Here is a 17628-nt window from a genome sequence, read left to right on the forward strand (position 1 = left end):
TTTCAAGGATGATATCAAAACAGGTTTTATTTTGCCAATTAAAACAGGATGAAATCCTGTTTTATGGAAACTTATGACGGTCAGAAAATTATACGTCATCTAATTTTGTTCAACTGGTCTATTGTAAAATTGCTTACACTATTTAACTCAAAACAAGATTTTCAAAAGAGGAAGGGCAAATCTGTTCAAACTGACGAAGGTCAACCGTTTTATTTAATTTTTTATATATTCCTTCCTTAAGTGATATTATGTACTAGCATATCAGTTTAGTCTATACTTATTGCTGGTCAATACTTCATCTATTTATTATTATCCAAAATAAAAAATGTTGTTACAAACACCAAATGAAGTTCAATTGGAGAATTTAAAAAAAGAAGAATTTTATCAACCACCTGAACATGTCGAAGAAGACGTAACTCAGCTTATTGAGTGGCTTTCAAAACAGCCACACTTACCTAATGTTACAGGTAATTACAACGGGAATAAATATTTAATTATTAATAATTAGAAACTAACATATAAAAGTTATTTGAGGTTGCTGTAGTTAAATGCAATTAAGAAAAACAATTATAATTTTTTTTTTTTTAATTTTATTCTTAAAAAAAGTTGAGCGATATTCAACAAATATGTTAATAATTATATTTTAAAAAACTACAGCGAATTTCTTCTTCTCCTTTATCTTTATCCCAACTACTTGGGGTCGGTCATCCGTAACCTCCACTAAACAAGATCTTCTAGATTAACTATACACACACCAACAGTCCTCGTATCATCCCCGATTACATCCAACCACCACTCATTCGGTCTTCGCCTTTCTCTTCTTCCTTCAACGTTCATTTCCATAACAGTTTTTACAGCTTCCGACTTTTCTCTCCTCATAATAAGACCGAACCATCTAAGCCTATTTTCTCTCATCTTATCTACGATTGTCGATACTCCCATATTTCCTCATAAATATAATCCTATTTTCCCTCGTCAATCTATTCATCCATCTGTGTGTTTTTTTTATAACTGCTACACTCATTTTTTGCTCAACTTTCTTGCCAACCGACTAACATTTTAAATAATACAACTTAGTTAATATTACTATAGTTTTATAGAACTTGCCTTTTATTTTATAGGGATTCTCACGTTGCACAAATCACCAGACACTTTTCACTATTTAACTCACACACACACTTAGTACTATATACAAAATCCTCGTCAACAATAATACCGTTCTTTTGTGTAAATTATTATAAATATTTAAAACTTTCCATCTCTTCCATCATGTCCTCGTTTATTGTCATTACACACTTCGTTTGATTGCCCTCGTGTTTTTTCTCGTCAAACTCATACTCTATATATTCTATTTTACTTTTGTTACTCCTTAATTCCTTTCTGTCACGTCTAAAGCCTTTGGTGAACTTTCTCCCTATTTCTCCTATTAACACACTACATCATCACCAAATAACATGCACTATGGTACCTCTCTTTGTATTCCCTTAGTAATATAATTCATCACTATAATATAAGTAAGGTCTTAAAGCAAAACCTTACCCTGAAATCCTCTGTTTCTCCACACACACGTACTTTCATACATATCCTTTACTACACCAATATATGTATTTGACTTGAAAAATTATAATAAAAACATTTCTTATGTATATTTTATTAGAAATTTTAAAAATAGAGAATTGGTATATCTTTAAAATACGTACATGTAATATTTCGAAAACAACGAAAAAAACAAAGTGACGATGTTTAATCGTCTGCTAAATAGTAACTTAAAAATGTTTTGAGAATATTTCAACATTTTTTTACATTTTTCAACATTTTAGAATATATTTAGTATACATATTTTGTAAATATTATTTACAAACTATTAAAATGTTGCATCAAAAATTTTATCAATATTATGACAAATGTTTAGATAGACAGTGGCTAACTAATTTTATAGTTGGATGCAAGTATAACTTACAAAAAGCCAAAAAAGTTATTGAATCTTATTTCGTGGTGAGATCAGAATTACCAAAATATTTTGGCTCCGTAAGTGAAGAAGAACTAAAAGAAATTACTAAAACTGGGTAAGTTTTTGAGTACAAATAAAATAAAAATTCATATAAACAAATAGATTTCAAAAATTAATTTATTTCTAAATTTATTATTAATTAATTTATAAAATTTTATATAATTTAATGTATTTAATTTATTACTCAATTTTTAAATTATTAAATTTTTGTTGAACTCATCCCTTACACCTTAGAAATATGTCAAAATTATTTTTTAAATAATCACATACATATTTATGTAGCTAATAAAATAAAAAATGGTCTAATTAAAAAAAATACTAGTCGATGTCAACTTTTAACACATTACTTTGGAAGATTTAACTATTTTAAAATATAATGTTTAGACTATTTTATTTTTATCATTACGCATTACTCTGCTACATTCTCCTTCACACTATATTTTAAAATATTAATTACTTCTGAAGTACAATTTCAAAAGTTGTGATCGACCAAAGATTTTCTTAATTAGATCATTTTTTATTTTATTAACTAGTTAAATATGTATATTATTATTTAACAAATTATGTTAACGCCCTTATAGGAATAAGAGATGAATTAAACAAAAACTTAATAATTAATAAATTGATAAAATAATTAATAAAAAATATCATAAAGAATTTTTTTAATATAGTTATTATTTTAAGAGAAATAATGTGGTTTATAGTAAAAGAATCACTCTTTATACAAAAACTCATAACTTTTTATAATTTCACTGTAATAATATCAATAATGAATTATTAAATATCAATTTCATACTAAATTTAATCACTATAATAAGTATTTATTTGTGTATTATACAAATAAATAATAAAACTTATGTATTGTGACTTCATGTTGCTTTTGGAATAATTCAATAATTCCTTCTAAAACTTTAACACTACAGATTTGCATCAAAGTGTTTTTTTATGATAGTGATTTTAATCACTGTCAAATATGATCTATACTTGTCCCAACTATGACACGTCATCACTGTACCGCGAACCAACTTTGCTACTGTTTTTTAGCTTCGATGCGTTAATGTTTTTCAATGAAATTTATCTATACTGAGTGATTTAGCATGATCTTACGAGTCTTTTTTAGTCCAAATTCTAAATAATATTATACATTTATTAAAAATTATTTAATATTAAATATTGCACAATGAGTGCAACAGGGTCACATATCAAAATTCGTGATCTTTGACATTTTCAAATAATTTTATGTAGTTAGTTTATTATTCTCTATTTGAATATTTAAGAAACTTTAATGAAAGTTGACTTGATTTTTATATTATTATATATAATTTTAGGTATATAAGTTTATTCCCGAAGTTAACGCCTAATGGTGATCGAATATTTTGTATAAGGACCCAGCCTACGTTTAATGATGTTAATTTTAATGTACAGTTAGCACTTAAATCAGGACTGTCAATTTTAGATTTGCAATTGAAGGAAGAACCTCTTTCCCGAAACGTATTTATTTTTGATTTAGAATATTTTCAGCTGTCTCATTTTTTGTCCTTCACACCTCAATTGGCTAAACATTTTATACACTGTACTGTTGTTAGTAACTTTATTAAAATTAATAATTCATACAGCAAAGTCTTCATCTGAATTATTTTTTTAGGGCTCGTTTCCGTTGAGAATAGAAAAAGTTCATTTTGTGAACCCACCGAAATTCATTGGCCGTCTTTTAAACTTTATTAAGTTATTTTTACCAACAAAAATATTCGAAAGAGTAAGTTTACATTTTCAATGTTTTTTTATCCATCCGAAACGTTATTTTGAACAAATTATAATCAAATAAATACAAAACTACATTGCGAAATATGTTATTATAGATTTTATAATAATAACAAATTTGAACAATGTAGATAATGTTTTATAAAAAACAAATAGTAAAAAAGATTGGTGCGAAAATTGACACTAATCTATGCTGTGTCTAAATAATGAATAAAACCACTTTAAAACAGAATAATTTAAAATAACTTTTAAAAATAAAATGAAATTATATCGTGTTTCACAAAATTAAGATCGGTGTTTTCATTATCATAATAAAATTTCTGCTGATAACAATTATACATATTTAAATATTTCTGTGTAGTTAATTGCTCACGAGACATTTGACACTTTACACGACTACATACCCAAAGATGTTTTACCAGAATGTTATGGTGGGACTGGTGGAAGTATCGAAAAAATTGAAGGTGAACATAAACATCTTATAAAAATTATTTATAAAGAATTAAGTGATCCTGAATTTTTTTTTCAGAGTCGTGGATAGAATTTATTCTTCAAAATAAAGAATGGTTGGATAAACGACCGAAAGCCGATTTGTCAAAATGTCCCGTTAATGTAAAAACCGATGATTTAGGTATAAATGGAACATTCAAGCAGCTTACATTTGACTAATAAGGTTGATGTTATATTATTGGCAAGAACTTTAAAAATTAGTTTTCCTTTGTCACAAAATGAAATTGTTATTTACAATTTAACTCTGTGTAAATTTAAAAAAACAAAAAGTTTTAACAAATATGTAATAATTGATTTATATTCAGACCAGAAAAGAAAGATAGTAGAAATACCTCATCAGATATTTCAAAAAAACAAAATATATTAATCTAAAAAATATTAGAAAGAAAGGAATTAAATGTAAACTTCCTCAAATTTTATTATTTCAGTTACAAATGTGTACTTAATTTTAAGTATAAATCTTAATAATTTTGTTTATAATTACAGTACAAATACTGAATTATAAAATGTTTTATGAAATAAATATAATTTTCAATGTTTTAAGGAGGCTAAAATGTTAATAAAAAAATCTTTAATCTTGTGTTATGCCCATCATTTCAAATAAAAAATGTATGTAAAGTTCATATACTTTCTATTAGCATAATATCATGGTAGTGGGGGAAAATCTCTCCCCTACATTATCTACTGAAAGTTATGTGGAACATCTTATAATACATTTCTAATCCTGCCACCCATTTTATTAATTTATTAATATTAAAAAACAAATAATTTATCAAGCATTTAATGTTTGGGTGAAACTTTAAACATAGAAATTGTAAAATTTCAAATATACTAATTACTGTCGAATTTAACAGATTTACTTCGGAGCGTTTTTTATGATAATGATCCTATTCGTTGTCAGATATAATCTCGAATAACTTAAAGAAGCAATATTTTTTTTCAATATATTTATTTGGAGAGTAATCGAGTGGTTAATGGTAATTTCTGTATATACTGTTCTAACTATATTGTGTTTTTATAGAACATGTTTGATATACAAATCGTAAACGCTGATATTTGGGGTAATCGAGGGGCATGACGTCTCTCTCTGAAATTTAAATAATGACTTTTTTAATAATAGTGTTACCTTATCGATACCTTACAATTATCTATAGATATGACCAATGCAACGAATATAATGTTATTTATACTTTTTTTTAAATGTGAGCCTAAATTTGACTTTCAATAACCTAACAGTCTTAGTATTCCAGTCTTTAATGGACTGGAATATTTGTCTAATTAATGGCGTCACGTTAATATAATTTAATGGAAATGAAAAGTATAAACAAATTATGCCAAGTTTTCAAGATGTCATTTGATGAGGTAACATGCATACTTAGATGCGTTAGAACGGCAAGACAAACTCGCTATGATCAATTTGACAGTATATTTGAAAATCCAAACGTTCGTTTAATTTATTTTAAAAGTATTCAAAAATTAATGTTAAGAACGGCGATCTCATTGTTATGTTTAATAGCTAAAACGAATATGCTTGCTAGATAAGACATACCTGTAACTTGATTTATTTGTTTCCGTTCTAATTTCTAAAGTACAACACATAAATTCGAAATATAGAGCACACTCGTATTTTGATGAGAACCAAAAAAAATTATGATTTCATTGATGTATATATTTTTTTGTACATGTGTTCATAAACAACTCATTTATGTCAAGACAAGTTTTTATGGAATATTTTAACACATGTCTGTCTTTTTTAAATGTTAAAACTGTTATCAGTGACCGAGTTTTTTTTAATTTTTAATTTTGATAGCANTTGTACATGTGTTCATAAACAACTCATTTATGTCAAGACAAGTTTTTATGGAATATTTTAACACATGTCTGTCTTTTTTAAATATTAAAACTGTTATCAGTGACCGAGTTTTTTTTAATTTTTAATTTTGATAGCAAGGATATGATGAACATGGGAAAATTTTCACTAAAGCGGCAAAAGTATAAATCGTCCGTGTCTTTAATGTATCTATTATAACGTGTCAAACTTAAGTATATGGCAAAACACACGAGTGCGTTTTGACCTGTCAAAACAATTACACGGTTGAGGATTTAGAGTATTGATGGGTACTCTGTTGGTCTATCATTAAAGATAAAAACATAAAAAATACTACGCCGTCATTTGCGTTAGGTTATCGGTTTGCATTAGAAGTTAAAAGTATCATTCAATAGTTAAGATTTCGAAATGATTAGCATAGAGTTTATTTATTTTAAAGTTCATGTTAGTGTTATCGGCAATCTTAAACATTAAGTGCAATTCATATTTTTATTTATTTAGAGTTACACAAAGTAGCCATTTAATTAGTTAGCTGTATTGAAATTTTGAAAACTCAAAAGAAATTAAATCAAACAGCATAAGAAACGATTTAATTGAATTGCCGTACAATAGTAATTTACCTAAACTAGGTAATATAGTCATCGGTTTCTTTTATTAGTAATAAACATTAAATGTTCATTAAAAATATTCGAAATAATAATTACATGTGTTAATACGTATTATATCATGTGTAATTAATCTACAATCATTATGAAATCGTTTAGCCCATACATTGTCAACGGATCGCTGAGCGAGTACGATAATTATGGGACTGATACGGTATCGTACAGCGGAAAAATACCACATAGAAAAAACCGTTGCCAGCGCCAGCTGCACCGTCGACGACGGTTGACCCCCACCACTTGGTTTGAACCATCGGCAGACGTTGGAGCGGCCGTTCGATGGCATTCGACCATTTGCGGATGTGTGGTCGACGTTGCCGGTCGTTGTCGTGTGTCCGGTTGTAATGTAGCTGTGTGATTAGTGGCGTAACGCGGGAGATAATATTTTGTTATTTTTGTGATTATTTGTTTTTTTGTTTTTAAATTAATTTTCCGCGTGAGTTTGTTAAACAATTGAATATCGCCCGTTGTTCACGCGTATTATTGAATACTGCGTGTAAACACGATTAACAGTGTTTGTGTCGATTGTCATTGTCTTTGGAGTAACGACGAGAAATCGTTATTTCCATCGTTGAGTGTCGTTGACGACCGTCGGTTGTATTAGATCGCAAAACGCGCGTGTTATCCTGTATTGCCGCCGTCGGCATGAAGGAGGTGGTGTCCGTTAATTTGACGACGCCGCCGCCGTCACAGCCGCAGCTGATAAGGGCCAAACAACCGGGATACCTGGATTTGACGACCGAACAGGTGGACAGACTGATCAGCAAGGAGCCCATCGACAAGGATTACGAGGTGGAGATTGAACCCTTTGCCAGGTAAACAAACAAGCTGTTCTTGTTATTAAACGTCAATCTCGTTAAGCGCCAATAGTCGACATAAACGAGTTGCAATTAATATTTACTCGAATATAACCACAACAAAGGTAGTCGGATGTCTTGGTTTTGTTTCCTCCGACCAATATCGACACTTGAGTTTAGCTTGTTCAATTTAGCTGTCAAATCTAATACTAATTTAATACATTAGTTATTTGCATGGATATGCTACGTCTTGCCGGCGTATTAGTAGATTGTAATCGGTGCCAATTTTTTTCTCGTTTGTTTTAACGGTTAAAATATTGCGTGCGAGCGGGTTTACAAGAAGTAAGCTATTTGATGAGGTTTTAGCCCATTCACTTTGTCCCGTCTGTGAGTCATACGCGTACACATATACACCAGTCCGGCAGGTACCTGCGGCATCCGTTTTATCGTTTGTAGACTACTCGTAGGAGGAGGGGATTCAACGGTTGTTTCGACTATAATATTATGCTGTTACTACATATTTATTTTTATTTATTACGTTGATGGCAAAGATATACCCACACAGTGGTTAATTGAAAGCTGGGAGTCGTTTAGTTTAGACACATAAATAAAAAAAAAAATGATCAAATGAAACGTTTTTTACTAAAAAAAAAATTGTTTGTTAATACAATATATGTTTGTTTTTTGTTCTCCGCCAGACGTTTGTTGCGTTATTACTCGACCGACGTCGCCTCTATAATTGGATCCCGTAAATCTTCTTTGGAATTCCTCTCATTGTAATCACACGGACGTCAAATAAAAGGGTAGGCGGTCGGTCGCGGAACACCGAAGAATTAAGGGTCGGTGTGCGCACTAGGTCCGAATTAATGTGCTAGAGGAAAAAAGATACGCACTGAAGTCAAAATCGCGGCTCTCGCCGATTTCAGCGATTGTCATCACGTAACAGATATCCGTGGTTTTTTAATAGCATGGAACTGTTGATATCTACTTTATTATAATGGTGCATCTCTATGGATGCTAATCGTTAATTATCTCTAGGGAAATCATTCAATGGTCTGTTTAATGATAGCTCTTATCAAGAATTCATTTGATTGGTTTTAGGTTATATTATAGACTATTCTTTGCCTTGTATCTCTTATTATTTTTGTCGCCATAATGAAATCTCTTGTGCATTACAGTCAATATTCATTTAAATTAATTATCTAGTTGGATTTAATCTTTATGGTGTCAATTTATTCTGTAGTGGCACACCAATAAATTGTTTAGTATTGATTTTAAAATCAACAGCAAAGTGTTATATATTTTTTTAAACGATGATTTTATCACTAAATGTCACTCGTTAAATTATAATTGCACTTCAATGACATTAAGTATTTACATAATTTCATAGTCGTAGATATATTTTCAAAACTTCAATGTTTAACTTTAAAATTGTGTCAATACTTAAAAACTATTAAATTATTTGTGGTTGTGGCAATCATTTTAAATAGAATTTTTCTTATAAATTTATAGTTGATTCTCATTTTTATGATTTTTAGAAAATAGTATTTGATGGGATGGTCTGCGCATCGTTAGTTTTTAATATTTATGTAGCGAGTTACGGATGATTTTCATATAAAGATTTAATTGGGCATCACGAGTTCAAACGTCCTTGGCAAGGTCGTGTCATCACTGTAACGTACGTTTCTGATGACATAAGACAAGGGCATCCCCCTGTGCCGGTGGTTGACTCTGGTCTCCCTCTCCACGTATGTTGTTCATGGTAACCATTGGCGGGCATTGCAGTCATTGTAATTTCTGCGAACTCCCGTCGCTGTCGGTCCGATGAGACGGAATGCCGTCAGCAATTTTTTATTTTTTTTTTTACAATTTTATACGGCAGCCCGGTAGCTAAAGAATGTAGTCGCCGTGTTATCGGTGAAAGCACATTCACAGAGACTAATCTGGACGTGTTCGTTTCACTGTTTTTATACTCGACACGGATAAAAGCTTTCTATGTTTATCGATAAGATCGAACTAAAGCTGTTACAAAAAAGATACATTTATTTGCGATTTTTTTTACCCAACGAATGAAAATTTTAGGCCGCGCTATTCGCCCGTTTGACAAGTCCGAATCGTTGACTCAAGTGAGTATTTTTGTGTTATAAGATGTGTGTAACTAAAATAGCAAATTGTATCGCTGTAAAGTCGTTGTCATAATGCGGCGCCATGCGGATTTGTCTGCGACCTCCATCGCGGTTTGTTACGCAACTCTAAGTGCGGAATAACAATAATAAACCTTGCACGGTACATTCTTCTTGCTGTCTTTGGATGACACCCAAATGTGAATACCGGCTGAATCGTGTGCACGTGAACTCCCTAAGTCTCAGTCCGGTCGATTGTGGAATTTGGTCCGACTTTCTAAATTTTATTTCTTTTCTCTCCCCCGCACAACGCTGACAGTCATTTCCGCGTCTACTCGAAGCGATTAATTTAAACATTTGTACACGAATACGGGCACTTGATTGTTGTTATCATGATTCTTTGAATTGATATTTAAAGCTGTACAATGTTTCCTGGGCTCCTATGTACCAGCATACGATCCAACGTTACATAATTTGTCCGAACCTAATAAAAACAAACTGTTATTGTACTCATTTACTCTGCGTTATTGTCGGTCGCGTCCGCGGTATTCATCAATTTGTGGGGTTTATTTTTTTGTTTTTTACTCGTGGGTCGTTATTTTTTAGTATCTCGTTTATTTATGGCCGTATATAATATTAGGGAAATAGGCGGAACAGTGTGTGTAGTTAACTCAAACCGACGCACAGAGGTATGGGACGAGAAAACTTAAAATAATATTTTTTTGACCCGCCAGTCATTGCAGCATTGTACGGAATACGTACAGTTTCTTATGGCCTCTATTATACTGTTTATCTGTGAAATATTTTTGCTATACAAACACAATTAGCAAGTAAGGTACAACAATCAGTCGTGTGTTAAAAGCGGTTATGATGCGGTAAGTGTGCATGAAAACGGATTATGTCATTGCGCAAACGTACTCACATTCTTAGCATTGTTCTTATCGTCGACTGTGGTCCAGAGGTCGGAGGATTCATGAGTTAAAGCGATTTATTAGCTTTGCCGTTTCTTGGCAACCTATGCAAGATACCACCATGTAATGAATCATTATTTATTACTTAACGCATTCGCGGTAAAAGTTGGTTGTCCGGGGTATGATTTTATAACAATAGTTTTTCAACGTAAAAAAATATAATATTTCCTGTCTTTGATTCGGTCGGCAGTGACTTAATTGGAAGTTTGTAACGGATATATATTAATAATCCAGAGTGCTTTTGGTTGTGTATTTAAAAAATAAATAAATCTGTGATTATAAACGGTGTTTGGCGACAACATTCTCTCCCTAGGATATTTCCGGTAAACGGAAATTCAGCAGATGTTCTTCTAATGGTTGCTGCCACGACCGTCACAACTACAGCCGACACTTCATAACATCGCAGTTGGCGTGCAGAAACAATATATAAAATTAAGTAAAAGCCAATGCCAACGAAACAATAGCTGCTGTTAGTATTTCCTGTCATAGGTCGCTTATCGCCAACCGTTCTCCGAATCCATAATGGTATTTTTCATAGTTGGACTTTGCGTTTTGTCGGAGGTAAAATGATTACAATTGTTTATAGGCGACAAAACGTAAAATAACATTGTCCGCAAAAATTCTTAGAAAATTGGGTCAGTGACATTAACTGTGGGTGATTTTTTCTATCGTTTCTATTATTAATATCTGGGTTTTTTACCTTTGCAATGTTTCTAAGTCATGTATCTCCTATTAAGGAAAACTGATCGAGATTTTTGCTCTAAGTGTTATCGGAATAAAATTTTTAGGGAAATTCTAAATAATATAATATTTTTTCAACTAAAATCGACAGTAGAGAAATTGTGAATTTATTCAATATTCAGTCATTGTACTTTTAGTATCTTAATAATTGATGGAACATTAACTGCGTACCGTTAAAATTAGTTTCTTAATACTCGATAATCGTGTTTGCATTTAATGCTACACATATATTTCAGCAGTCAAGCAAAAAATGTGATATTCTGGCAAATTTTAATGTGTTTTACTTAGGGGAGAAAATGTGTTAAACGAGATTACAGTAATAATAATTGAAATTCCAGTCATAACAATGATTTACCGTAGTTAATTTTAAATGCGTTATCGTGTTATTTTTGTACCGATTTTTTTTGTGGGACAACATTATGAGTTGTGTATAAAACTAAGTAGACATGCATAGGTTTATCTACTGGCGATAATATGTGAACTGGTGTTCGCTACGAAGACAGAAAGGATATTTAATTTTCAATTATATGCAGCAATGTAGTCGTGCTATTATGTAATGTCTTCTCTTCAAATTTATGTTTAATTGCCTTTTTGTACGAGTATATTGTGTATATTAATATATGTTGAATAACTTACTTATGGGACTAGTGTATGAGCGACTGTCGTTTAAAACATTTTCCTGAGTATTGGCACTTGTATACCAAGAAAGAAACTAGGATTAGGAGGCTTTATTCATTTTTGAATGTCTCTCTTCTTGGTAATGATACCTATGTCATGTATACACATACACATGTATCAGCCTAGTTGGTTGTTCTCTATTATCAATAATATCTTAACTCAAACCACAAAATTCTTACTTAAAAAAAGATTATGCCAAGTTGAGGCGACGGAATATCTGTTGAAACCGCATGAAGTATTGTTTAAAACTATTACAATGAATACTTAGAATATTGTAAAAAATTTTAGACCTACAATTCGATCGTTTTACCTATCAAATCCTAGAGGATCGTTTTATTAATATTACTGTTCATGTATCAACTACCGTATAGCCTATGCATCTATACCTTCGATCTCTTTTACCGTTGAAAATAAATGTATTAAATGGCAAGAACTAGTTTTCTGGTAGGTAGGTGATTTTTTTTTTTTCATTGAAACGATCCGTTAACCACCGTCGTCATCTTGAATCTCTTTTGTCTTCTAGGCAGTTGGTTGCCATAATATCTTCATTGTCGCTGTTTGCGACAATTCAAAAAGACGATTATGTGTGCGTTCATGTGAAAACTTATCTTGCCCCCAAAATACCATTAAGGATCAATTAGCTATAATATTTTGAGACACGAGATTTTTCACTTAACTTAATAGATATGAACGCCCTCCCACAACAGCAGTATTTTTTTTTTTATAAAAATTTTACACTTGTAGGACACATTAATTTTATAAAACGGATCGAATAACTTGTAAACATCTAAAGAAAATATTCTATTAGAGTTTTATGTTGACATTATCGTATTACATTGAAAAATTAGTAGGCAACTAACTGTTGATATTAAAAAGTATATACTTATTAAAATCTGTCCTTAAACGTTGTTATTATACAAAAATCAATTAAAATTGATACTACAGTTCATTTTGTTTGACATATCTCTGTAATATCTAATTAAATATTTATTTGTTCATTTCCGTTAAAAAATTTATTTTATGCAATTTATTGAATGTTTTCCTAAAGGTTTAGACAACAATAAATTTTTTTTACTTTTGTCTATTTTTGTACCTAAGACTGTCTTTTTTTTCAGTTTCTTTATGAAACTGTTAAAATTTGATCTCACGGGAACTTGCATTGTGTTTATGATTTATTTTGTAGGTGTGTGAATCTACAGAAGACTATTTTTAATGCACTTATGCGATTTAATGTTTAACACTCTCGGTATGCTGGAAAAATAGTTTAAAATTCCCCCTGTGTGGACGTTAATATACGGTAGAAAATTTTGTGAATCGTGCCAAGGAATCTGATGTATTTTGGACCGTGACGGTCATTATACCACATCTTTTTTAAGTGGTAGTGGAGTAGTTAATACTCACACACACACACTTGCACTAACTAGCAAAAGAGTCGAGTAGTTTACTGGAGAAAAAAGTGTTCCCTTAATATATTGGACAACGACCGTGTCGAACTTGGACCTTAAAAATACCTATGCATCTCTTAAAGATTTTTGTTTGCCGCAAAGCGCAGCAAGATCTTATTAATTATTATTAAATAATTGTTGATAAATCATTACATAGATCTTCACCTAACCTCTTTTGATGTAGTATTTCTAGAACGAAATTAAAATAATTATTATTATGAAACTGTTTGTGTGGATTAAAAGAGGTCAATCGAAACCCGTTTTGGGTCCACCATGTGTATGTTTTTACCCTTTGGGATGCCGGAAGTTGAATCGTGTTTGTAATTATCATATAAAATTTCGGAAGACCGGTTTTTTTTAATTAAAAATTTATTATTATCCATGTTTTTTATTTGAACATGACATTAATTGTACATTCAAATTAATAACAATGACGTGTAGGATTTGAACAGACACATTTTTAAGTTAACAAATCGCTGTCGTTATTTCGAAGATTGACAGCATCTGCTTGTTTTACACGATTGTCGACACGCATCTTACAGTTAATATACTTTTTTGTTTTTATTGTAATTATATCATCCAAAACAACCGCGTTCCTCATCTATCCTCATGGCGTACTTAAACATGTTGTGGCGTGTGTTTGGTGTCTAAATAAAGTTTTATTTAAAGTTTCNCATCCAAAACAACCGCGTTCCTCATCTATCCTCATGGCGTACTTAAACATGTTGTGGCGTGTGTTTGGTGTCTAAATAAAGTTCTATTTTCATGCGTCTTTATTTTATTCTTATATAGACTACTGAAATAATATACTTAAATGTTGTTACAAAACGTTTGTAAGGTGAATCTTCTATTTTAGCACTTTTGCTATTGATCGAGTTGTGTTATATTTATTTATTATTTTATCCTATAAGAATTTGTAATGGTTAAATTATAATGTTTTTTATCTTTTTAAGATTTTAATTTTAATTGAAGAACTTTTATAGAAAATTGTCTAAAGTCACTATATTACTAAATTACTCCATAGAAATACGATTAAAGTTTCTAAGAGAATAAAATATGAAACATTTATTATAATGACACGGAGAAATAATATTTGTCAGAAAACACCTTAAGGAAACTAAAATTTATGCAGTGCTATTTATTTTTTGTCTCGTTTCTTGGGTTCTTGGAAAATAATAAACTTGTGTTCAGTTTAGGATAAATATCGACTGGCGTGTGTATTATATTCTAATTTTCTCCTCCCTACCACTGAGCTGTTATTGGGAGCCTATTGTATTTCAAAATCAGTAACGAACAACCCGACGGCAATTTCTTAGTGAAAAACACACCAAATTTCTAGGTAATGTTGGGGCTGTGCGTAAGAGGTTATTCGATAATTATATAATCCTTGGTCCCCTAAACGAATCACGTTAAATGTCCTCGAAATAAAGCTACTAAAATCAATTACCTACGTTAAACTTGCAATAAAATGGAATGCATTATTATTATTATTAAATGAAAATGATTTTAATTGGCTAATTTATTTATACGTTAATCTATTTTCTATTTAACCTCTTACTCAAATGTGTATCTGTAAAAGTCATACNCTTAGTGAAAAACACACCAAATTTCTAGGTAATGTTGGGGCTGTGCGTAAGAGGTTATTCGATAATTATATAATCCTTGGTCCCCTAAACGAATCACGTTAAATGTCCTCGAAATAAAGCTACTAAAATCAATTACCTACGTTAAACTTGCAAAAAAATGGAATGCATTATTATTATTATTAAATGAAAATGATTTTAATTGGCTAATTTATTATACGTTAATCTATTTTCTATTTAGCCTCTTACTTAAATGTGTATCTGTAAAAGTCATAAGAGTTGTAATATAAGTCTTGAAGGGTTTTCATTAAATAATGAGTCCATCAATTGTATACCATGTCCTACTGACCAGCTGCCTGCGCGGTAGCCATTCAGATCGGCGGTCAGTAACAGATGACGACGCTCTCCTGCATCGCGGCAACGGCTCGTTTGTAATCTGAATACATATTTTATGCTCAACATTCATGTTGTTCGTATTACAGAACCTTGTGGTGATCATAAGATAGACTGACGCAAATAATGCATTTTTTTTTTGCCCGTAGTTAATGTACGTAGTCCACTAAAATCGACAACTCAGTAATAAAAACTCGTACGACGCGTTCACGATGAGACGTTAACATAAAATAATAAAAAAAGGTATTAATTTACTTCAACCGGTTTTTTAATAATTTGGTCGGTTTTGTCCCGAGGACCTCCATCGACCAATATTCTGTTGTACCGTTTGGTACATAATGCAAGTTTCTTTTTGAAAAAAAAAAAAAAAAAACACTTNTTTTTTTTTAAAAAAAAAAAAAAAAAAACACTTTTTAATACATGAACAGAGCTCGTGTCTAACAGGAACAAAGCTGAAAAGTCATTTATCCCAGATCTCGGTGTATATATCAATACTGTGCATGGAATATCTCATTTATTAACTTTGCTACATTATTGGACAATTAATAATAAAGAGAAATCACACGGTTGTGTACAACAGGTGCGATGAGTCACGACTGACGGAATGTGCCGAATATTTAATTTCGTATTCTGCTCACTCAAGTCCTTTGAAAAATTACCGCATGATTCGCATTCAATGTATTGTGTTAGTTCTTAGACGAGTTCGGTCGCCAAAAACAAAAAAGGAACAAGCGCGTTTGACATACATTTTCATGCTCAGCAAACGGAAACGAGAATACTTTGAATTAAAAAAAAAAAAAAAAGAATTATTAGTATACATACTGATAAGGCGCATGATTGTTATGAAATTCTTTATTATATCATTTCGTTGCGCTTACAATAGGATTAAGCGACTTAATGTTTTGATCTAGGCAAGCACCACTTTCTCTAGATTATTGTTACATTATTTGCTGTTCTATATGACATAGATAAATATTTGATTAACTTTTGAGTATTTTCTACATCGTCATGCTTATCTCGATGATTTTCATTGAATTCATTTTCAATATTCTAGGAATAACTATTGATAATAATGAAAATGATTATTTCAGTTGATGAGATACCAGATTGTTAGTTAGAAGTCAAAACATTCGTGTAACAATTACAATGTTTTTTTGCTCGGCATTCCTTTAATCGAGAATATTCGATCGCAATTATAATATAAATCTATTAATTATGTATTATTATCATTATTAAAAAATTTCTATTGGGCATTTGATCAAGTTTCCACGTGTTTATGGTATTAATTTGTGCAAATAACCGGTTGTGTATAGACTGAATATACTGGAAAGATATTTTTTGAAATCGAACGCTTTGATTACAGTTTGTGGACAACGAGTGAAATAGATAGAGCCACTTAAAAACGTTAGGATTTGTTTTTTGATTATATTAGACGCAGTAATTATAAACCATATCCTTTGCATGCACTTATATAATTATGTTATGCATTTGTCGTTACGTTTATTTTTCCACATAGACACGAAGATTACATATACCAGAGATCCCATTGATGCTATCTCTCGATTTGTATGCATTCTCTCATTATCAAGATGTTATTTTGATGTTGGCATTTCATTTCTTCCGAGTACATTTAATACGAGTATTGAAATGGTACTTCAAAATTATAACTGAGACGAATCCATAATCTATTAATTATAATAACTCGCTTACTGCTGCATATTTCTCGTGAGAACTTCTTGTGTGTATGTTTGACTATTCGAGATAATACATATGTGGTATGCACATTGAAGTTAAGGCAAAACTGTATAATTAAAAATTGTAACGTGCTAGTATTGTATTAACATATCGTGTCTCCATAAGACCACCCAAACAGGTCGTCGTCGTCGTCATTGTCGGTTGTCCTAATTTATCGAAATTCTAACAAAAAAATTTTTATTGAGTGGGTTCATCGCAATGTTAATAACTGGGTTACAATATTATTATAGGAGTTACGGAATCGTCGCATAACACACAACGTCTTGTGGAGACATCTCGCACAGGCGACACGGTCGGTCGATTCCAAGCAATTCGCTTGTCGGCCTTCGCCCATCCTGTCGCCACAGTTTTCGTGAAACTCATACGTTCC

General features: G+C 31.1%; 2 protein-coding genes across 3 annotated transcripts in view; both read left to right on the forward strand.

Annotated features, from left to right (window-relative positions):
• The first annotated feature begins 238 nt into the window (after positions 1 to 238).
• LOC126895129 (alpha-tocopherol transfer protein-like) lies at positions 239 to 5141 on the forward strand. Its single transcript, XM_050666649.1, has 6 exons — positions 239 to 467; positions 1913 to 2066; positions 3340 to 3592; positions 3657 to 3767; positions 4134 to 4236; positions 4302 to 5141. Exons 1-6 carry the CDS (start codon positions 326 to 328, stop codon positions 4439 to 4441), a joined length of 903 nt encoding a protein of 300 aa, XP_050522606.1. The 5' UTR covers positions 239 to 325; the 3' UTR covers positions 4442 to 5141.
• A 1909-nt stretch (positions 5142 to 7050) lies between these two features.
• The window catches only part of LOC126895127 (death-associated protein kinase 1-like), a 49381-nt gene continuing 38803 nt past the window's right edge, over positions 7051 to 17628 (forward strand). For both annotated transcript variants that reach the window (XM_050666646.1, XM_050666647.1), the window contains exon 1: positions 7051 to 7587. In XM_050666646.1, the coding sequence (XP_050522603.1) occupies positions 7418 to 7587 (170 nt within the window). In that variant the 5' untranslated portion in view covers positions 7051 to 7417. The remainder of the gene's footprint in view (positions 7588 to 17628) is intronic.

The sequence above is a fragment of the Daktulosphaira vitifoliae genome, unplaced genomic scaffold (genome assembly GCF_025091365.1).
Source record: "Daktulosphaira vitifoliae isolate Bord-2020 unplaced genomic scaffold, ASM2509136v1 Scaffold_1, whole genome shotgun sequence".
Classification (NCBI taxonomy): Eukaryota; Metazoa; Arthropoda; class Insecta; order Hemiptera; family Phylloxeridae; genus Daktulosphaira; species Daktulosphaira vitifoliae.

What these genes read in the sequence shown, in the direction of transcription:
- LOC126895129 (XM_050666649.1), top strand. Translation starts at nt 326, where the DNA reads ATGTTGTTACAAACACCAAATGAAGTTCAATTGGAGAATTTAAAAAAA. An exon ending in CAACAAAAATATTCGAAAGA is followed by an intron (nt 3,768 to 4,133) that starts GTAAGTTTACAT and finishes ATTTCTGTGTAG; the next exon opens with TTAATTGCTCACGAGACATT. An exon ending in AAGTATCGAAAAAATTGAAG is followed by an intron (nt 4,237 to 4,301) that starts GTGAACATAAAC and finishes TTTTTTTTTCAG; the next exon opens with AGTCGTGGATAGAATTTATT.